The sequence below is a fragment of the Pseudorca crassidens genome, chromosome 9 (assembly GCF_039906515.1).
Source record: "Pseudorca crassidens isolate mPseCra1 chromosome 9, mPseCra1.hap1, whole genome shotgun sequence".
NCBI classification, from domain to species: domain Eukaryota; kingdom Metazoa; phylum Chordata; class Mammalia; order Artiodactyla; family Delphinidae; genus Pseudorca; species Pseudorca crassidens.
Genome location: NC_090304.1, coordinates 13563950 through 13587199, shown reverse-complemented (window position 1 = coordinate 13587199; position 23250 = coordinate 13563950). Strand labels below are relative to the sequence as shown.

At 38.6% G+C, this 23250-nt stretch overlaps 1 protein-coding gene across 2 annotated transcripts in view; it reads left to right on the top strand.

The window, feature by feature from the left end:
- The window catches only part of CSTPP1 (centriolar satellite-associated tubulin polyglutamylase complex regulator 1), a 186963-nt gene that overhangs the window by 69260 nt on the left and 94453 nt on the right, over positions 1 to 23250 (top strand). The window contains exon 3 of one of the 2 annotated variants that reach the window (XM_067749158.1): positions 12943 to 13073. The exons of the other annotated variant lie outside the window; for it this stretch is intronic. Coding sequence (XP_067605259.1) covers positions 12943 to 13073 — 131 coding nt within the window. The remainder of the gene's footprint in view (positions 1 to 12942; positions 13074 to 23250) is intronic. 2 annotated transcript variants of the gene reach the window in all.

The window sequence follows — 23250 nt, the reverse complement described above, 5'->3', positions numbered from 1 at the left end:
TCAGATCCCTATGAATTGGACAAAAGAATATCTGTATTATGCTACCTATAGTATAAGAAAGAACAAGAAATAAAAATATTTACATGTATCTTCTCTTTATTGTAGAAAGTCAACTTATAAAGGTAGATGAAATGATGTAATTAGGGGGAAAATAACCATTTGGCAAACCATCATCATTTTTATTGTTTCTGGCAAGAATTATCAGTAGATGCTGAAAGTAGCAAATGAAAGTTTGAAGAGTAACAGTATATTTCCACAGCCTCAAAGTATCTCCCCACAAGATACTTGCTAATTACAAAGGATGGCTCTACAGTGGGTGAACCTAGCAGACACTGCTTTACCTAAATGACCAAAGTTGATATCACCAGTAATTAGACTAATCCACAGCAAGTGCCTCTTGATATGATGCACTGGGAAAACTAAGCATCACTTCTGTGATAATCCTGCCAAAAGAGTATAACCTGAATCTAACCATGAGGAAACATCAGACAAACCCAAATTGGAGTACAATCTGTATTCTTTAAAAATGTCAATGTCGGGCTTCCCTGGTGGCGCAGTGGTTGGGAGTCCGCCTGCCGATGCAGGGGACGCGGATTCGTGCCCCGGTCCGGGAGGATCCCACATGCCGCGGAGCGGCTGGGCCCTTGAGCCATGGCCGCTGAGCCTGCGCGTCCAGAGCCTGTGCTCCGCAATAGGAGAGACCACAACAGTGAGAGGCCCGTGTACTGCAAAAAAAAAAAAAAAAAAAGTCAATGTCATGAAATACAAAGAAAGACCCAGGAACTGTTTCAGATTAAAGGAGACTAAAATGTCATGACAACTGAATGCAATGTATCATCTTGAATTTTCTTTTCCTATGAAGGAGACATTACTGGAACAATTAGTGAAATCTTAATAAGGTCTGTAGATTAGATAAAAGTATTATATCGATTCTAATTTCTGATATTGTTCATTGTACTATTGTTACATAAGAGAATTACTTATTTTTTAGGAAATACATACTGTGTTTAGGGGTGAAGGAGCATCATGTCTACAACTTACTCTTAAACAGTTCTGAAATATAATATATATAAATACCTATATTTATACATATATGTATGGGTGTGACAGAGAGTAGAGAGAGAATGAGAGAGAAAGAATGTTGTACTGAGAGCAAATGTAGTAAAATATTCACATTCAGGTAATCTAGGTAAGGGATATGCAGGAATCCTTTGTGCTATTCTTGTAACTCTTCTGTAAATTTGAAATTATTTCAAACTTAAAAAAAATTGACATCTCAAGGGAATAAAACCAACAACTTAAGGAAAATGAAAGATTTTGCTCAATGAAATTTAAATACTGGTTTTTGGAGAACTCTGTTTGAGGCAGGCATCTGATATACTTTTGTATGGCCTTTAAGATATTTTTAGGAACTTTTTTGTTTGATTTTACAAGTAGGATTGATAACTTCTTTTTTCAAAATTTGTGATCCAATTTTATTTATTTATTGAAGTATAGTTGACTTACAATATTATATTAGTTTCAGATGTACAGCATAGTAATTTGATATTTTATAGATTACACTTCATACAAAATTATTATAAAATATTGATTATATTCCCTGTGTTGTACGTTACATCCTTGTAACTTATTTATTTTATACCTAGTAGTTTGTACCTTTGAATTCCCTCCACTTATTTTGCCCCTCCGTCTACCCCTCTCCCCTGTGGTAACCACTAATTTGTTCTCAAGATTCATGACTATTAAAGAACATTTCAGTTTAGTTAAATACAATGAAAAATTAATAAGAAGGTACTTTTTTTTTTTTTTTTTTTTGCGGTACACGGTACGCAGGCCTCTCACTGTTGTGGCCTCTCCCGTTGTGGAGCACAGGCTCACAAATGGCTCACGGGCCTAGCCGCTCTGCTGCATGTGGGATCTTCCCGGACCGGGGCACGAACCCATGTCCCCTGCATCGGCAGGCAGACTCTCAACCACTGCGCCTCCAGGGAAGCCCCAAGAAGGTACATTTTTATGCAGGTAGAAAGTTTGTTTTGGATTTCTGGTCATAATGGCTTTCAGTGTTTGTGATTTGGTCCTCCTATTCATTCCAAACACATGGTAATGATAAAATTTTCTGAGAGAAAGTTTAAAGGATATAGCCATGTGTAAAATCAATATAAATTCACCTATAGACCAAGAACTAAACAAAACCACAATGTTAATGGGACTAAAACCTTAGGCCTCCTGTACTCTGGGTTCAGAAGCAAGCATAGGTAACTAAGTGCTCATTTCTTATGGAATAGTAAAGACTAAAAGTGTCACACACAGGGCAAGAGACTAAAGCCAGACTTTTCTTCCTCTACCCCTTTAAAGGGGATTCATAAAAAAACTTATTATTGCTATCTGGAAAATGGCTTATATAAAACCTGGGAGTACAAGAGGAAGCAGACACCCTTGTAATCAAGACTTAGTCTTGCTACTCAGGTCTAAGCTACTCAGGGATTCAGTGATAGTCTCTGTGGTCTCTGTGATATCCCCAGTATCATCAGGAATGGAGTCTTAAGTCATCCAATATAAGACCTAGTTCTGAACTAGGATCTGTCTCCAGGAGACAGTGAGAGAATAAACAAGTAGAGAGAATAAAGCCTGCCACTTAAGATGAGTTTGCACACTGCAATTCCAAAACATATAAGGAAAACTGATGCTAAGAAAAAGAGCCAATAAACCCAGCAATTGAAATATAAATTTACTCCAGAGAAAATAAAGTTAATTAATTATTTTAAATTGATTTTGAAATGAAGTTTAGGATCCTCAGGGAGAAAAAAGAAAGAATAGTAGTAATATAAAAAGAGAACAAAATATGGATAAACAACAAGGGTTGTACTGTCTAGCTCAGTGAACTGTATTCAATATCTTGTAATAACCTATAATAGAAAAGAAAATATACATATATATATCTGAATCACTTTGCTGTATATGAGAAACTAACACAACATTGTAAATCAATTATACTTCAATGAAAAAATAAATAAAGAGAGAACAAAGATTGGGAAACAAGAACAGGCAAAATGAAACAAAGCCATGTATAAGCCTTAAAAGACAAATTGAAAGTTCTAGAAATAAAAAAGTTAATTGAGTTTTTTAAAAACTGAGAGAGAATGAACTCTAGACCAGACATAATAGAATAGAGAATTCATAATTTAGAAGATAATACTAAGTGTAACACAAAGATCAAGAGAGAAAATCTATAAAAGGACAGGTGAGAGACACTGAGAGGCAACAATGTATATCTAATAGGAGATTTAGAAGAAAAGGATAGAGAAAATGGCAAAGGAGCAATATTTTAAAAGATACTGGCTGAGAACTTCACAGATTTGACAAAATACATAAGTCAGGTGAAAGTCCTGAGCAAGATAAACAAAAATAAACCTACATGGTAGACACATTGTAGAATCTGTAGAACATTAACAATAAAGAAAATAGCTTATATGAATGATAAGAATGATTAACTCCATCAAGAATGTCTGAAGTTTGACTGCTGGCATCTTGACAACAATGATAGGTGCCAGATGACAATGGAGTAGTATCTTTAAAGTGCTGAGGGAAGATAAATGGCAATCCAGAATTCTCCACCTGGTTAAATCATAACTCCAGAGGGTAAAATAAAGATATTTTCAGGAAGATGAAAAGCAAGAGTATTTACCACCCACAGACTTTTGTGTAAATGACAGGTCTATGAGTATTCAGAAATTCACAATTCAGAACTCAAAAAAGCTTAAAAAACAAGGTTTTTTTGGTAAGTTTTCAGCAAACTCATTTGTGGGCACATTTGACCTGAACTAGTTTATGAGGCTGTCTTTGGTCTTTATTTATCCTACCTAGTGTGACTATATGTTTCACTGTGGAAATTTTAATATGCTTGACTGTGGGCTGCTTCCCCAGACCCAGTGGATGTGTTATATCACAGCTAGTTTGTCCAACATGTTGCCTTTATAAAATCCAAAAATTTGTCAGTTCCAAAACAGAGAGGTCCCAAGGATTTCAGATAATGATTGTGGACCATTCTTTCTTTACTTTTTTTCTTGAATAATTTCCAACTTTTCCCCCCAGTTTTACTGAGATATAATTGACATACAACACTATATAAATTTAAGGTGTACAGCATAATGACTTGACATACATGTATGTTGTGAAATGGACCTTTCTTTTTTTCTTTCAATTTTTTTCTTTTTTTTTTTTTTTACCTTGAGGTATAATTGACATACAACGTTATATTAGTTTCAGGTGTACAACATAATGATTTGGTATTTGTATATATTGTGAAATGATCACCACAGTAAGCCTAGTTATTATTCATCACCACACATAGTTACAGAATTTTTTTCTTGTGATGAGAATTTTTTAGACTTACTGTCTTAGCAGCTTTTAAATGTGCCAGTATTATTAACTATAGTCACATGGCGTACATTACATCCCCATGACTTATTTATAACTGGAAGTTTGTACCTTTTGACCCCCCTCACCCATTTTGCCCATCCCCCAAAATGGTTGCCTCTGGCAACCATCAGTCTGTTCTCTGTATCTGTGAGCTTGTTTTTTTGTTGTTTTGTTTTCTTTTTCAGATTCTTCATATAAGTGAGATCATACTTATATGAAGTATTTGTTTTGACTTTCTCTGTCTTATTTCACTTAGCAGAATGCCCCCATGGTCCATTCTTGTTGTCACAAATGGCAAAATTTCCTTCTTTTTTATGGCCAAGTAATATTCCATTATGTATATATATCACATTTTCTCTATCATCACTTCATCCATCAGTGAACACTTAGCTTGCATCTATATCTTGGTTTCTATAAATAATGCTGCAATGAACATGGGGGTGCAGATATCTTTTTGAGCAGTTCTTTAGATAAATACTCAGAAGTGGAATTGCTGAATCATATGATAGTTCTATTTTTGTTATTATTATTTTTTTGTGTGGTACGCAGGCCTCTCACTGTTGTGGCCTCTCCCGTTGCGGAGCACAGGCTCCGGACGCACAGGCTCAGTCGCCATGGCTCACGGACCTAGCCGCTCCGTGGCATGTGGTATCTTCCCGGACCGGGGCACGAACCCGTGTCCCCTGCATCGGCAAGCGGACTCTCAACCACTGCACCACCAGGGAAGCCCCTCTCATTGTGGTTTTGATTTGCATTTTCCTAATGATTAGTGCTGTTGAGCACCTTTTCATGTACCTGTTGGCCATCTGTATGACTTCTTTGGGAAAATGTCTATTCCGATCTTCTGCCTATTTTTTAATCAGATTGTTTTTTTGTTTTGTTTTTGTTTGCTATTGAGTTGTATGAGTTTTTCATATAGTTTGATATTAACCCCTTATCAGAATATGATTTGAAATATTTTCTCCCATTCAGTAGGTTGCCTTTTCATTTTGTTGCTGGTTTCCTTTACTGTGCAGAAGTTCTTTAATTTGATGTAGTCCCACTTGTTTATTTTTACTTTTGTTGCCTTTGCTTTTGGTGTCAAGTCCAAAAAATTGAAATGGACATTTCTTAGAAGATGAACTTTAGCAAGAAAATAATTGAACCAAGAGAGAAGGAGCAAAAAATAGTAGTGAGGATGAAAATTGGTATGAAATGTTGGTAAACTTAATTAGCTATTAACTAAAAATTAATAACTTTTTTACATTAAAAAAAAAAGTAGAGTCAAAAGAAATAAAAGACATCCAAATTGGAAGGGAAGAGGTAAAATTATCTGTTTGCAGATGACATGATCCTATGTACAGAAAATCCCAAAGAATCCACAAAAAAAGCTACTAGTGGGCTTCCCTGGTGGCGCAGTGGTTGAGAGTCCACCTGCCGATGCAGGGGACACAGGTTCGCGCCCCGGTCCAGGAAGATCCCACATGCCGCGGAGCGGCTGGGCCCGTGAGCCATGGCTGCTGTGCCTGCACGTCCGGAGCCTGTGCTCTGCAACGGTAGAGGCCACAACAGTGAGAGGCCCGCATACCACACACACAAAAAAAGCTACTAGAGCTAATAAATGAATTCAGTAAAGATGCAGGATACGCAGAGGCAGGATCAGTTGTGTTTTTATTCCAGCAATCAACAATCCAAAAAGGACATTAAGAAAGTAATTCTACTCACAACAGCATCTAAAAGAATTAAGTACTTAGAAATAAATCGAACCAAAGAGATGAAAGACTTGCACAGTGAAAACTGTAAAACACTGCTGAATGAAATTAAAGAAGACCTAAATAAATGGAAAGACATCCCATGTTCTTGGAAAGGAGGACTTAACATTGTTAAGATGTCAGTACTACCCAAAGCAGTCTACAGATACAACACAATCCCTACCAGAATTACAACAGCTTTTTTTTTTTTTTTTTTTTTTTTTAGCGGTACGCGGGCCTCTCACTGCTGTGGCCTCTCCCGTTGTGGAGCACAGGCTCCGGACGCGCAGGCTCAGTGGCCATGGCTCACGGGCCCAGCCTCTCCGCGGCACGTGGGATCCTCCCGGACTGGGGCATGAACCCGTGTCCCCTGCATCGGCAGGCAGACTCTCAACCACTGCGCCACCAGGGAAGCCCCAACAGCTTTTTTTTTTTCACAGAAATAGAACAACCAATCCTCAAATTCATGTGGAATTGCAAGGGCCTCAAATAGCCAGAACAATCCTGAAAAAGAAGAATAAAGTTGGAAGGCTCAAACTTCCCAACTCTGAAACTCAATACAAAGCCACAGTAATTGGAACAGTGTGGAACTGGCTTAAGGACAGACATACAGACCACTGAAATAGAAGAGAGAACCCAGAAGTAAACCCTCATATGTAAGATCAATTGATTTTAAGAAGGGGGCCAAGGGTACCATTCACTGGGGAAAGGACTGCTCAAAAAGTCTTTCAACAAGTGGTGCTGGGAAAACTGGATACCTGTCTGCAAAGAAAAACTTACCTCACACCTTATATAAAAATTAACTCAAAATGCATCAAGGACCTAAACTTAGAGCTAAAACTATAAAACGCTTAGAAGAAAACAATCCAATGTCTTCTTGACATTGGATTTGGCAATGATTTCGTGGATATGACACCAAAAGCACAGGGAACAAAAGAAAAAATAGATAAATTGGACTTCATCAAAATTAAGAACTTTTGTACATCAAAGGATACTATCAAGAAAGTGAGAAGACAACCTGTAGAATGAGAGTACATATTTGCAAATCACATATCTAATAAGGGATTCATATCCAGATTATGTAAAGATCTCTTACAACTCAGCAACAACAAAAAATGAACAACACAATTCATAAAAGGACAAAGGGCTTAAATGGGCATTTTTCCAAAGAAGATATACAAATAGCTAATGAGCCCATGAAAAGATACTCAACATCATTAGTCATTAGGGAAATGCAAATCAATACCACAATGAGATACCACTTTACACCTGCTAAGAGAGCTATTAAAAAAGCACGTGGTGGTTGGGACTTCCTTGGCGGTCCAGTGGTTAAGACTCCATGCTTCCAGGGCTTCCCTGGTGGCACAGTGGTTAAGAATCCGCCTGCTAATGCAGGGGACATGGGTTTGAGCCCTGGTCCAGGAAGATCCCACATGCTGTGGAGCGACTAAGCCAATGTGCCACAACTACTGAGCCTGTGCTCTAGTGCCCGTGAGCACAGCTACTGAAGCCCGCACACCTAGAGCCCATGCACCTCAACAAGAGAAGCCACTGCAATGAGAAGCCCACGCACCCAACGAAAAGTAGCCCCCACTCGCCACAACTAGAGAAAGCCCACGCTCAGCAATGAAGACCCAACGCAGGCAAAAATAAATAAATAAATAAATTTATTTATTTAAAAAAAAAAAGACTCCATGCTTCCATAGGGGACATGGGTTGAATCCCTGGTCAGGGAACTAAGATCCCGCATGCTGCACAGCACAGCCAAAAATAAAAAAGAGGTGGTGGAAGCACAGACGTTGACAAGAACATGAAGAAATTGGAACCATTCTGCATTGCTGGTGAGGATATAAAATGGTACAGACACTGTGGAAAACAGTTTGGTGGTTTCTCAAAACATTAAACTTAGAACTACTCTTTGATGCAGCATTTCTACTCCTTGGCATGTATCAAAAAGGAATTGAAAGGAGGGACATGAACAGATATTTGTACACCCAAGTTCATAGCATTTTTCACAGCAGTCAAAAGGTAGAAACAACCCAAGTGGCCATTGACAAATGAATGGATAAACAAAATGTGGTATATACATGCAATGGAATGCTATTCAGTCTTAAAATAGAATGAAATTTGCAGTATTCCACAACATGGATGGACCTTGAAGACATTATGCTTAGTGAATTATCCAGAAATAGAAGGACAAACATTGTATGATTCCATGTAAATGAGGTACCTAGAATAGGCAAATTCATTGAGACAGAAAGTAGAATAGAGGTTACCAGAGTCTGGGAGGAGGCTAGAAGGGGGAGCCATTTTTTAAATAGATACAGAGTTTTTGTTGGGGATGATGAAAAAGTTTTGGGTATAGATAGTGATGATGGTTATATAGGATTGTGAATATGTTTAATGCCACTGAATTGGACATTTACAGTGGTTAAAATGATAAATATTATGAATGGTTAAAATGATAAATATTATATATATCTTACCACAATAAAAAAAGTTTTTCAGGGCTTCCCCGGTGGCGCAGTGGTTGGGAGTCCGCCTGCCGATGCAGGGACACGGGTTCGTGCCCCGGTCTGGGAGGATCCCACATGCCGCGGAGCGGCTGGGCCTGTGAGCCATGGCTGCTGAGCCTGCGCGTCCGGAGCCTGTGCTCCGCAACGGGAGAGGCCGCAACAGTGAGAGGCCCGCGTACCGCAAAAAAAAAAAAAAAAAAAAAAAGTTTTTCAATTAAAAAAAAGGTAGAATTCAAATTCTAGAAAATAGTATCAGAAGATGAGAAGAGTGCTAATAAGTTATTTAAGTGTACTTTGTTCCTTGTTTTGGAGAGTGATAAAGATGATTAATTTGACATTTTAAAAACGTATAGCTAGGGCTTCCCTGGTGGCGCAGTGGCTGAGAGTCCTTCTGCCGATGCAGGGGACATGGGTTCGTGCCCCGGTCCGGGAAGATCCCACATGTCGCGGAGCGGCTAGGCCCGTGAGCCATGGCCACTGAGCCTGCGTGTCCAGAGCCTGTGCTCCGCAACAAGAGAGGCCACAACAGTGAGAGGCCCGCGTACCGCAAATAAATAAATAAAATGTATAGCTAAATATGTATGTTAAATTTAAGAGAAATACTAAAAGTTTACAGATTCTGTCATAGCTTCCAAACTAATTGGGGGGTGATATATTTTTTTTTGGGGGGGGGTGATATTTTTAAAAAACTTTACTAACACACTAAAAAGTAGGAAAAGAGAAAAAAAGTCAAAGAATAACAGTTCACAGAAAAGACAAAATAAGGGACTTCCCTGGTGGTCCAGTGTGATCCCAGGGAACTAGATCCTGCATGCCACAACTAAAGATCCTGCATGCTGCAACAAAGATCCCAGATGCGGCAACGAAGATCCCATGTGCTGCAGCTAAGACCCAGAACAGCCAAATAAATAAATATTTTTTAAAAAAGACAGAATAAGGGCTTCCCTGGTGGCACAGTGGTTAAGAATCCGCCTGCCAATGCAGGGAACACGGGTTCGAGCCCCGGTCTGGAAAGATCCCACATGCCGTGGAGCAACTAAGCCCATGCGCCACAGCTACTGAGCCTGCACTCTAGAGCTCCCGAGCCACAACTACTGAGCCTGCGAGCCACAACTACTGAAGCCTGCGCACCTAGAGCCTGTGTTCTGCAACAAGAGAAGCTACTGTGATGAGAAGCATCCACAACAAAGAGTAGCCCCTGCTCACCGCAACTAGAGAAAGTCCGCATGCAGCAACAAAGACCCAATGCAGCCAAAAATTAATTAATTAATTAATTAAAAAAATAAAAAGACAAAAGATGGCAGAAATTAATCAAATATATAAAAAACTTACTAAAATACAGAGAATGTAAGATTGGGTAAAAAACCAAATCCAGCTGTGCAGCACTCACAAGAGAAGTATCTTTTTTTTTTTTTAATTAATTAATTTATTTATTTTTGGCTGTGTTGGGTCTTCGTTGCTGCACATGGGCTTCCTCTAGTTGCGGCGAGAGGGGGCCACTCTTCGTTGCGGTGTGCAGGCTTCTCATTTCAGTGGCTTCTCTTGTGGAGCATGGGCTCTAGGCACGCAGGCTTCAGTAGTTGTGGCATGCGGGTTCAGTAGTGGTTCATGGGCTCTAGAGCGCAGGCTCAGTAGTTGTGGCACACGGGCTTAGCTGCTCCGCGGCATGTGGAATCTTCCCAGATCGGGGCTCGAACCCGTGTCCCCTGCATTGACAGGCGGATTCTTAACCACTGCGCCACCAGGGAAGCCCAAGAAGTATCTTTTAAAAATTACCCAAAAAGATTGAAATTAAAAGCATAGAAAAAGATATGCCAGGCAAATACTAATTAAAAAAAAAAAAGCTGGTATTGCAGTATTACAATACTAATATCAGACCAAAGTTCTAGACTTTTAAAAAGATGGTAGAAATTTGACTTTCAGTATCACTAGTATGGCTAGTTACAAACATAAATCCTGATACTTTCTGCCTGGTGTTATTCATCTGTTTTTTTCTTTTCTTTCTAAATCAACTACCACAGACATTTATGGAGCAGTATCTACTATGTGTTAGGTAATGCAACGGAGACAAAGATGAGTGCAGCCTAATTGATTATTGTATAGAATCTAATAGAGGAAATACATCCAGTAACTTTAAAACAAGGCAGCAATATTGTGAGTACCATTAGAGAGTTATAAGTGAGATATGATGGGAATGGGCTGTGGTGGGAGGAATCAGGAAAAGATTTCATGCAAAACATGGTATTTGACATGGATAGAATTTTAAGAGTTGGAGGTAGGAAAAAGAGATTTCAGGTTGAAGAGAAACAGTAAAGCTTTGAGCAAGCGCATTTTCTGCTTTTTCTTTACAGCCATCTTATCTAAAAGAATTTCCCTGGTTATACTAAGATTGTCTATTAACTCTTTAGATAGTGATTCTGATCTCCATACTGATCAGCTACATGATCAACTGGTCATCTGATTATCTCCATACTAATCAAACATTTCTAATTATTTTTATTTTTAATTAAATATGAATTTTATTGGTATGAATTATCTAAAGGCAGTAGTGTAAATACAATTATGTCTTTTTATATTCAGTATTGTAAGACTTTGCCCTATCAGTTTGTTGTATAAAATTCCTATTTTATAAATTCTTATGTATATTCTATTCATCTATACAATGAGGCTCAGCTAGATTCTTCAATGAATAAATTACTCCCTAGCTTAAAAGAAGATATTTTTTAAAAGCTACACTAAGGATATAATTTCACTAGTATTAGTTCCTTTACAGCCTAGACCATGACCTAGACACCAGCATTTTTACCCTGGGGGTTGTGTAGCACACTTTGGGACTAATTCTTTACTGGGTAGCTTCATAAATTTAGGCTAGAATGTTATCATTTGCTAGACTTCATTTGCTAGAAATGTGGCCTGCTCCATTTACCTGTAACAGCTCATTTGCTTTATTTTTCATTTTCCTTTACTCAACACAACAGCACTGCAAACTGCGTAATTAGGTTAACACTTTCGTTGCTTTTTAAAAATCTTTCTTCTAACTCTTTGCCTCATACTTTCTCATAGTATCTTAGATTTGTATGCTAGTTTTCCATGGGGGAAGAAGGGTATGTAATTCACTTTTTCATGCAGTGTTGTTAATATTGACAGAAGGAGGCTAATTTTATCCTAAGTGATAATATACTCTATGTTGAAGACAGGTTAAACACTTCCCTCTGAACTTGGTCAGGGAAAAGGAAAATGGATTAGATGGCTCCTGAAATTTTTTCCTGTTCAATTCAGAGATTCAGAATTTTTTCCCCCTTTAAATGCTAAACAAATGAAAAGTGACATTTGGGATTACCACTATCCCTCTGTTGCTTGCCATCTTCAGTTTAATGTCTGCTTCTCTACAAAGATTAACATATTTTCCACTCATGATTTACTTGTCAGGGACTTTAGGAGTTTTCTGGAACCAGAAGTCTGCCTTTGGTAGTGATGATTACTGGATAATTGCCTGTGCTTTGGTGGATTTTCCATTTTTAGATTACATCAGGCTCTACAGACTTTATTTCTTTGGCAGAAGAACCCAAAGGCAATGGAGTATATTTTTTCCCCTTCCCCAGCCCAGCTTAAACAATGACTCACTTGGGCCCTAGGGCTTTACTTCATACTCTCATTCAGGGGCCGCTTTCTACCCTTGTTTTTCTTACTTGCCCTTAGTGTCTGTCTGGAACCTTTTATATCCTTTGGCACATGGATTTTCCTCTAACGTTATTGTCAGAGAGGAGGTATACGCCACCACCCCCAAACTGGAACAGACAATCCAGTTATGTTCCCATAAGCCATGTTGTTCTTAAGACAGCTGATATAGGTCAGAGAGAATACAAAAAGAATATCTTTAAGGAAACATAAATTTCAGGTGGGGTAGAGGGAGAAGTATTCTCCAAAAAGATATGAGTGCCAGTGTCATCCAGCTAAAGACAAAGATTTCCCACTATATGAGATGCTCTAATGACTGATTAAAACTTCCTCAGTGTGTGTGTGTGTTTGTGTGTGTGTGTAGGAGGTGGGAAGCACTCAGAGGAATTGAACTCCAAGAGTTTTCAAAGAGATATAGTTATGTGAAGAGAATTCCTCATAGAAGGACTTGGTCTAATCTATAGTTCAGAGTTTTTTTGGAGAAAAAAAGATTTTTCTCCTTTTGGGCAGTTGTTCTATATATTCTTGACTTTTCATTCTAATTCCAGCCTTCTGTAACTCTCCATCTAATGATAATTCCTTGATTTTTCTCTTTGCAGTTTTAACAGTGTATGTCAGGGAACTCACATTCTTTTTCGGGAATTCAGCTTCATCCAAGCCACCCCTCACAATAGGGCATCATTCTTACGGGCCTTCTGGAGATGCTTCCGAACTGTAGGCAAAAATGGCGGTAAGTCTTCCCAAATTTTTTTCTTGCCTTCCTTTATTCCCTCCAAACTTCTTTCTTTTGCTCAGTATAAATACTGTTTTAGTGCATACTCTTCAAGGCTCTAGGAACACCTTTTAAGGAGCTATCTGTCTTGTGTCAGAGATACTGCCATCAATATTATTATCACCATCACCATCACCGTCACTGAAGCACTTATTAAGATCCAAGTGTAACTCTGAGATCTATGTGCAGTAATTCATTTAATCTTCACAACGTCTCTCTGTGGTAGATAATATAATTCCCATTTTAAAACAAATGAAACTTAGGATCAATTTGCATATTGTTGGTTCAGCATCTTATGATTATAACCCAAGGAAAATATTAAAAAATACACTGATCAAAAATGTGTTTACTGAGACTTTATTTTGGTGATATGAAGGGTGAAAGACCCTTACTGAGAGCTTCTTTTAAAAAAATGGCACTAAATTCTTACATTCAGGATATTAAAATAGATTAAATTGCTCCAAAATTTTCAGATATAGAGTCTCTACATCAAAACTTTTGTTCACGTCTGTTTTCAAAGGCCTGTTCTTATTCCCATCTTCATATTATGTTTTTCCAAATAAGTATCGAATATCTTTGACAGTTTCTATAGTAAACCTAACTTAAAGTAGAGGAAGGCCTAAACTATTTCCTCATTCATTCAACAAATCTATCTGGTAGACTTACCATGTACCTGGTGCTGGGGTTATAGTAAGAAAATAGGTATGCTCCCTGCTTTCATTGAATTTGCAGGATCCCCTACCCTGCTCTAACTGATGCTACTGCTACTTTATATATAGCTACTGAAACTTTTTTGCTGAAACTCCTTCTACCTAGTTTCTGATTAGATCATTTCGCTATCCTAAGAAATAGGTATGGTAGATATTATTGTGCCCATTTTATTTTATTTTATTTATTTATTTATTTATTTATTTTAAGAAGATGTTGGGGGTAGGAGGTTATTAATTAATTAATTAATTTTTGCTGTGTTGGGTCTTCGTTTCTGTGCGAGGGCTTTCTCTAGTTGTGGCAAGCAGGGGCCACTCTTCATCGCGGTGCGCGGGCCTCTTACTGTCGCAGCCTCTCTTGTTGTGGAGCACAGGCTCCAGATGCGCAGGCTCAGTAGTTGTGGCTCACGGGCCTAGTTGCTCCGCGGCATGTGGAATCCTCCCAGACCAGGGCTCGAACCCGTGTCCCCTGCATTAGCAGGCAGATTCTCAACCACTGCGCCACCAGGGAAGCCCTGTGCCCATTTTATAAATAACAAAATTGTGTAACTCGCAGAAGGATTGCACAGTAGCAAATTTGGAAATAGAACCCAGATTTACTAATATGCTCTTTCTACTACTGACAAGTAACTCTAGAGATCATCCATCTCAATTACACTATTGTGCAAGCGTATTGAGAATAGCATCATCTTCTTTACAAAATATATGACTAGTAGTCGAAAATCAGTGTGAACTCAATTTTAAGCGAACTAGCTCAGAAAAACTATCTTGTTGGTCTCCACAAAAACAAAACTGGGAGCTGTGAGTGTATAGATGAATTTTGTACTATTTCATCAGAACCTGTCTTTCCTAATCCTTTCTCTGTCCCTTAACCAGTCAGCAAATATATATTAAATACTCATTATATCAAAGAATGGTGCATATAGCTAGAGCTGGTTTCTGTGAAATAGCACATGGAGATAACTGTGGAAAATAATCTTCAGATATCCTTAATTCTTTTCATGACTTACAAGTGGGGCCTCTTCAGTAATTTATTTATTATCACAAGGGATCCATATAGTGGTGGACTCTAAGCAGATGTGGTTTTCTTTATCTTTCTTATAGCAGCTGCCAATGATTCATCCAGCTGCTGAGAGGAAGCAGCTCCAAGTTCTCCCTATTTCTCCTGTGCCACCAGTAGGACCTAGATTTTATGCTGGATATTTATTGTCATGCTTCTTAATCAGACAGTCTCTGATTTCTTAAATACCAAATGCAACATTTGCGTCTAGGTGATCCTAAGATCTTTGGTTAAATAGTTTTAATATATTCTCAGTTTCCTCCAGGAACCTTCAGTCCCAGAATGTGTCAGTCTCCAATTTTAATCCAGAATGAGCAAAAACACTCAGAGGCAAGATTCCAAAGGAAAGTATTTATTAAGTCTCATTTTTTCAATTAGAATGCCAAGTACCAGACACCTACTCAGTGGACCTGCTATTATATTGTTCTCCTGCAGATAACTTCCTTAGAACATCATGTACATATTGTAGCATTATCAAGAGGAAACTGACTCTTCTGGGAGGAGGCAAAAGATGAGCTGGGTTCCAGCGTAACATATCTAAAAGTGAAGCCACCTGTAGAAAACTAAGGACCTTGATCCCTTCTGGCAAGAAATCTTTTATCCCAGTTTTTAGCAAGTACAGAGATACGATGTCATTCCTGCATGACTGAGTATTGAATGATGCTAATTTCCCTGTGTCTGAATTTCAAATAACCTCATGAAAACTGCAGTGAGTCTCTTGCTATCTAGACAACTTTAGACTCTTGGAAGCAAAAAGATCTACTCAAATGTAATAAGCCTTTAAAATTCAACTTCTCACTTTGGTATTTTTTTCAATACAGAAATATTAGTCTAAATTTTCCAAGTTGGCAAAGATTGAAATTCCCTTGAAGTAAATCTCTACTTCTTTTTAGGGATATTGGCTCAAAAGAGCTTTTGTCCACAGTTTATTTTCAGTTTATGAGAATTTAATTTTGAGCTTTGTGCTTTTACCAGTGAATATATATATTTCATTTAATAAAATAATGATACTAAGGGAATTGTCCTCCTGCTATAAACAACTAGAAAATCAGACAAAGTATCTGAAACAACTGTTTCAGACATTGGACCAACAGTCAGTGTGGAACTATGGTCCCTGAGAGGCAGTTACCAAGTGACAGTACAGGGAGATCATCAAAGAGCTTGGTGGTCTTACTGAGTTGAAGAGGCAGAGGCTGGGGTTTAGGGAGGCCAAGGTGGCCAGTATTTACAAGGCCAAGTACCAGAGAGAAGGGCATTGCTCACTTAGCTCCAGAGAGCTGCAAGGAGGTATTTGAGTCTTTGACTACAAACTCTGCACATGTGTGGGTTGGAAAAAGAACCACTAGAAAACAGTAGGCCAGACAATTCCTGGAGTACTCACAAGGCTAGTTTCTTCTATTTTGAGAGAAACCTCAAAATACACTGGGCATTGGATAGAGTCCTCAGTAGCTTAAGCATTAAACTGATCTGCAAGTAACTGCATATACCAGAACAAAATTCAATACTCCTTAAAGGAATTCAACAAAATCCAGCACTCAACAACATAAAATTCACAAAGTCTGGCATCCAACTAGAAATTACAGGAAGCAGGAAGATATGACCCATAACCAGGAGAAAAATAAATCAATAGAAACACAGACTCAGAAAAGACAGAGATGGGGGAATTAGCTAGCAAGGACCTTTAGACAGTTATTTTAAGTCATATAGATGTGCTCAAGTATGTAAAGGAAAATATGAATATGATTAGGAGATAAATGGAAGATATTAGAAAAATCTAAATGGAATTTCTAGACATAAAATACAGCATCAGAAATGAAAATAATGATAATAATAGCAGTTAATATTTATTAAGTGCTTCCTGTGTAGATTATCTCATTTTTCTAATCCTGTGTATTAGGTAGATACTTTTATTATCTCCTTTGCACAGAAAATAAAACTGAGATTTTGAAAGTTAAATAACTGGTCTAGGTCACACACCTATAAGTGTGTGACCAATGAATGACAAAGAAGCCAGAGAGCTGACTTGAGACAGTATTATGTTTTTAGTGTGTAATGTGTTCTCCATCAGAGAGTGTATGAAATGCTGGAAATACAGATAAGTAAATGACAATGCTTGCCCTCAAAGAGCTCACATTCCGGGAGAAGAAACAGAGTAGCCTAGAAGTAGTTTCCTTAGAGTATAAGTGATTAGTAAAGCCTGTGTGAATCAGTAATAGCACAAGGAAAGAAATAGTTCTTCCTGCAGAAGTTGGGGAAGGCTCTAAAGAAGTAAAGACAATTAGGATGGATCTTGGAGTAGTAGAAAGCTGTTAAGCAAAGAAGGAGTACATTCTGAAAAGAAAAAACAAGATTTTTGAAAGTATGATGACATGAAACGTCATGGTTCCTTTGGAAAATGGTAAGAAGAACAATGTGGCAACAGAAAATGATGCTGAATGCTTATTGTGCCAGCCACTGAGCAAAATGCTATACATGTATTCATTCATTTCATTCACACAACAAACATGAGTTGGTGTGATTATTATCCTGTTTTATACATAAAGAAACTGAGAGAGAAGTTAAGTGACTTGCACAGGCTATATAGTTTATAAGTAGCACAGCTCATATTCAAACTTGTCTTCACAAAGGCCACATTTTTTTTTTTTTTTCTGTACGCAGGCCTCTCACTGTTGTGGTCTCTCCCGTTGCGGAGCACAGGCTCCGGACGCGCAGGCTCAGTGGCCATGGCTCACGGGCCCAGCCGCTCCGCGGCATGTGGGATCTTCCCGGACCGGGGCACGAACCCGTGTCCCCTGCATCGACAGGTGGACTCTCAACCACTGCGCCACCCGGGAAGCCCTCCTTTGTAATTTTTTAAACAAACAAACAAAAATCCTTCAGTGTGATCTCTTCACTCCTGAGGTCTCCTCTAGCAGCCGGTTCTCTCCACTTGTTCCCACCAGTGCTTCACCTCTCATCACTTTCCCCGGAAACCTGATGTGACCAGGTTAAATAAATAAACAAATAATTTCTTCAACCTCAAGTTCCTGTTTCCTAGCTCCCATTTTACATATTTCTTCTCTATTCCTAATTTTCTCTTATTTTTTCATTTTTACTTCTTTCTTCAGAATCTTTTCTCCAGGGAGAACATTGACAATTGATGTCCCCTCAAATCTGTCCCCTCTCTACCTGCAATAACTTTAATCTTTCCCTCTATTTAATTTTTTTTTGGCTGCGTTGCATCTTTGTTGCTGCACGCGGGCTTTCTCTAGTTGCCGTGAGCGGGGGCTACTCTTTTGTTGTGGTGCGCGGGCTTCTCATTGTGGTGGCTTCTCTTGTTGTGAAGCACGGACTCTAGGCACGTGGACTTCAGTAGTTGTGGCTCTCAGCCTCAGTAGTTGTGGCTCGCGGGCTCTAGAGCGCAGGCTCAGTAGTTGCGGCTCATGGGCTTAGTTGCTCCGCGGCATGTGGGATCTTCCCGGACCAGGGCTCAAACCAATGTCCCCTTCATTGGCAGGTGGATTCTTAACCACTGCGCCACGAGGGAAGTCCCCCCTCTATTTAATTTTTCCTTTTTTCTATTTTGGTTATTTGGAGGTGTCACACGTGTCACACAAGCATTCCTGGAATGCTTTTGTCACAACCTCCTCTCCCACCCAACCCTCCTCACCCTCCATACATAATACCCTTAGGCTGCTGACCTCTCTATCCTTTTAGGTCTTAGTTTAAAGGTCAGCTCCTTAAAGGGGGCTTCCCTATGACCCTTCCTCATCTGAATTAAATCCTTTCATTACTCTTTTCAAAGCATCCTGTAATTTTCAGTCATCATTTATTACAGTTTCTGACTAAATATTTTTGGGATGACTCTTTACTTAATGTCCATCTCCCTTATTAAATTGTAACCTTTATGAGGGCAAGAACCTTGTTTTGCCAATAACTATTCCTAGCACCCAACATCTGTAAATGATTTGTTATTTAATATGAAGGCTCACCATTTCCCAATCACTACAAGAGGATAGATTTTTTTTTTGTGTGGTACGCGGGCCTCTCACTGTTGTGGCCTCTCCCGTCGTGGGAGCACAGGCTCCGGACGTGCAGGCTCAGCGACCATGGCTCACGGGCCTAGCCACTCTGCGGCATGTGGGATCTTCCCGGACCGGGGCATGAACCCGTGTCCCCTGCATCGACAGGTGGACTCTCAACCACTGCGCCACCAGGGAAACCCAAGAGGATAGATTTTTGAATGGGTTATATTATCGTTTCTTCTATTGGGTGTAGGGTTGGTTTTGAAAATCTGTTTTACGCTAACTTTTCAATATTGTGTAAGAGCCTTGTTTGAAAATAATAGTAGCTACCACTTATTGACCACCTACTATATGCAAGGCACTAAACTTCATGTTCTAAGTGCCCCACTAAAAACTGACCCATTCAAAGCTGTGCTATTTTAAATGATACCTAATTAAAACAATATTCAATACCCACTGGTGATTCTAAACAAGGATTAGAAAGATTTAGATCATGATCTGTATGCAAACTTAATTTTTTTTAATATTTATTTTATTTATTTATTTGGCTTCGTTGGGTCTTAGTTGCAGCACGTGGGATCTTCGTTGCGGCATGCGGGGTCCTTTGTTGAGGTGCGGGCTCAGTAGTTGTGGCATGCAGGCTTAGTTGCCCCATGGCATGTGGGATCTTAGTTCCCCGACCAGGGATCAAACCCACGTCCCCTGTGTTGGAAGGCGGACTCTTAACCACTGGACCAACAGGGAAGTCCCACAAACTTTAAACATTGGTGAGGATCTGATTAGTAGTACTTCCTTTCCTTCTTTTGTATTCCAGTCCAGGCTTTATGCTATGAAAGAGATCACAAACTAGTGGTCAGCTGACTGCACGTGCCTTGGCCTGCAGATATGTTTTCTTGGTTTGCGGTGTTAAAAATACATATTTTTAATTTGATGCCAACATTTAACATAAAAATCTCAATTCAATTTCACTTAAAAATGGAAAGTCCTCCCAATACCATGACGACATTCTAACAAGAAGACAGTTTGCCAGGGCAGAAGTGCAGCTGCTCTCTTTAGACAGGGTATGTAGACTCAGATTTACCGCCAGGACGGAGGTACAGCTGCTCTCTTTAGACAGGGCACGTAGACTCAGATTTACCACCATCCCCAGCTGCCTTGCTTCACCTGCTTACGTTTCCTGCCTGGCCTCTATAGGCATTTGAGTTTGCTGTCATTGCTAGAACTTCTTGGTCCATTTATAACCACTTGAAAGGTAAGGTTACACTCATAATTCAGAACAAGGAGTCAGGTTCTTATTCCTCAACTAGATGCTCTTTCTCTCTTCTCCTTGTTATCATGATGTCTCAAAATTTTTTATAATTAGAAGTGACCTTAAAGTCCTCTCATCTTGAAACTAAATCTAGGTTTTTTTAAAATATTCTCTTTTTTACAGTAAAATATACATTACATAAAATTTGCTATTCTAACCACTTTTTAAATTGAGAAATCTTTTTTTGGTGGTAAAATATAAATAACATAAAATTTACCATTTTAAGTGTACAGTTCAGTGGTATTAACTATATGCACATTGTTTTAAAACCATTACCAGTATCTATCTCCCTTTTTTCATCTTCCCACATTGAAGCATTTTACCCATTAAAAAAAATAACTCCCCATTCCCCCCCTTCCAGCTGCTGATAACCACTGTTTTACTTTCTGTCTCTATGCGTTTGACTATTTTAGGTACCACATATAAGTGGAATCATACAATATTTGTCTTTTTGTGTCTGACTTAGTCCACTAAGCATGATGTTTTCATAGTTCATCCATGTTGTAGTGTGTATCAGAATTTCATTCCTCTCTATAGTTGAATAATATGCCACTTTGTGTATATCGTATTTAGTTTATCCGTTCATCTGTCAGTGGACACGTGGGTTGTTTCCACCTTTTGGCTGTTGTGAATAATGCAGCTGTAAGCGTGGGTGTACAACTATCTGTTTGAGTCCCTGTCTTTGATTCTTGGATATGTACTTAGGAGTGAAATTGCTGGATCATATGATCATTCTATGTATAACTTTTTAAGAAATTGCCATACTGTTTTCCACAGTGGCTACACCATTTTACATTCTCACCAGCAATGCACAATTTCTCCCAATCCTCACCGACATGTGATATTTCTTGTTGTTTTGATAATAGGCATTCAAATTGGTGTGACGTGGAATCTCATTGTGGTTTTGATTTGCATCTCCCTGATGACTCATGATGTTGAATATCTTTTCATGTGCTTATTGGCCATTTGTATATCTTCTTTGGAGAAATGTCTATTTAAGCCCTTTGCACTTTTTTGAATTGTGTTGTTTATTGTTGTTGTTGTTGTTGAGTTGTAGGAGATCTTTACATAATCTGCATATGAATCCCTTATTAGACATGTGATTTGCAAATATGTTCTCTTATTCTGTAGGTTGTCTACTCACTTTCTTGATAGTATCCTTTGATACACCAAAGTTCTTAGTTTTGATGAAGTCCAATTTATCTATTTTTTCTTTTGTTCCCTGTGCTTTTGGTGTCATATCCATGAAATCATTGCCAAATCCAATGTCAAGAAGCCGTTGGATTGTTTTCTTCTAAGAGTTTTATAGTTTTAGCTCTTAAGTTTAGGTCTTTGATCCATTTTGAGTTAATTTTTAGATAAGGTGTGAGGTAAGGATCCAACTTCTTTCTTTTCTTTTCTTTTTTTTCCCACTGCATGGCATGTGCAGTGGAAGTATGGAGTCCTAGCCACTGGACCACCAGGGAAGTCCCCCAACTTCTTTCATTTGCAGAAGGATATCTAGTTTTCGCAGCACCACTACTGAAAGACTTTTTGAGCAGTCCTTTCCCCAATGAATGGTACCCTTGGCCTCTTCTTGAAAATCAATTGATCTTACTGTGAGGGTTTACTTCTGGGCCCTCTCTTCTGTTCAAGTGGTCTATATGTCTGTCCTTATGCCAGTTCCATACTGTTCTAATTACTGAGGCTTTGTATTGAGTTTCAAAGTTGGGAAGTTTGAGCCCTCCAACTTTATTCTTTTCCAAGATTGTCCTGGCCATTTGGGCCCCCTTGCAATTCCATATGAATTTGAGGATCAGCTCTCTATTTCTGTGGCAAAAAACCTGTTGGAATTCTGGTAGGAATTGTGTTGTATCTGTAGATTGCTTTGGGTAGTATTGACATCTTAACAATGATAAGTCTTCCTATCCATGAACATGGGAAGTTTTTCCATTTATTTAGGTCTTCTTTAATTTCATTCAGCAGTGTTTTATAGTTTTCAGTGTGCAAGTCTTTCACCTCCTTGGTTAGATTTATCCCTAAGTATTTTATTCTTTTCATGCTATTGTAAATGGAACTGTTTTTCTTAGTTTCCTTTTTACATTTTTCATTGCTAGTTTATAGAAATATAATTGGTTTTTGTATGTTGGTTTTGTATCCTGCATCTTTGCAAAATTCATGTATCAGCTGTAATAGTTTGTGTATTTGTGTATGTGTATGATCTTTATGGTTTTCTGCATAGAAGATCATGCCATCTTTAAATAGAGATAGTTTTATCTTTTCCTTTACAATTTGGATACCTTTTGTATCTTTTTCTTGCCTAATTGCTTTGGTTAGAACTTCCTGTGCTATGTTCAGAAGTGACAAAAGCAGGTATCCTTGTCTTGTTCCTGATTTGGGGGGAAAGTTTTCTAGTATTTGGTTTTAAGATAGAAGTATGTCAGGAAAATTGTGATTCACATGGACAAGTAGCTGCAAATACTAATAGATTTATTTTTAACATCTTGACATCTGGTCAAAAAAAGTTTTTTAGTTATACTGATCCACATATTCAAAAAAGTAGTGATAGGGAATTCCCTGGCAGTCCAGTGGTTAGAACTCAGTGATCTCACTGCCAGGGCCCCGGGTTTGATCCCTGGTCTGGGAACTAAGATCCTACAAGCCACAGAGCAAGGCCAAAAAAAAAAAAAGTAGTGATAGTAAATTTTTGTGCCAAAGCTGAGTTACTTTCCTAATTGATGTGTGATCACTTTGGAGAAATCAATGAACAGTTTTCTCAGCTAGTTTAAAAACTGCATTGTTTGGAGAAAAATAAATGTATCTTATAATATCTCATATGAGTTGTTCAATAGTGTTATTTCTTTAAAGATCAGGTACCTCAGGGGCTGCTATGGATTGAATTGTGTGCCCCCCACATTCATATATTGAAGCCCTAACCCCCAACGTGACTGTGTTTGGAGGTAGGGCCTATAAGGATGTAATTAAGATTCAATGAGGTCATTAGGGTAGGGCTCTTCTCCAGTAGGATTAGTGTGCTTATAAAAAGAGATATCAGGGACTTCCCTAGTGGCACAGT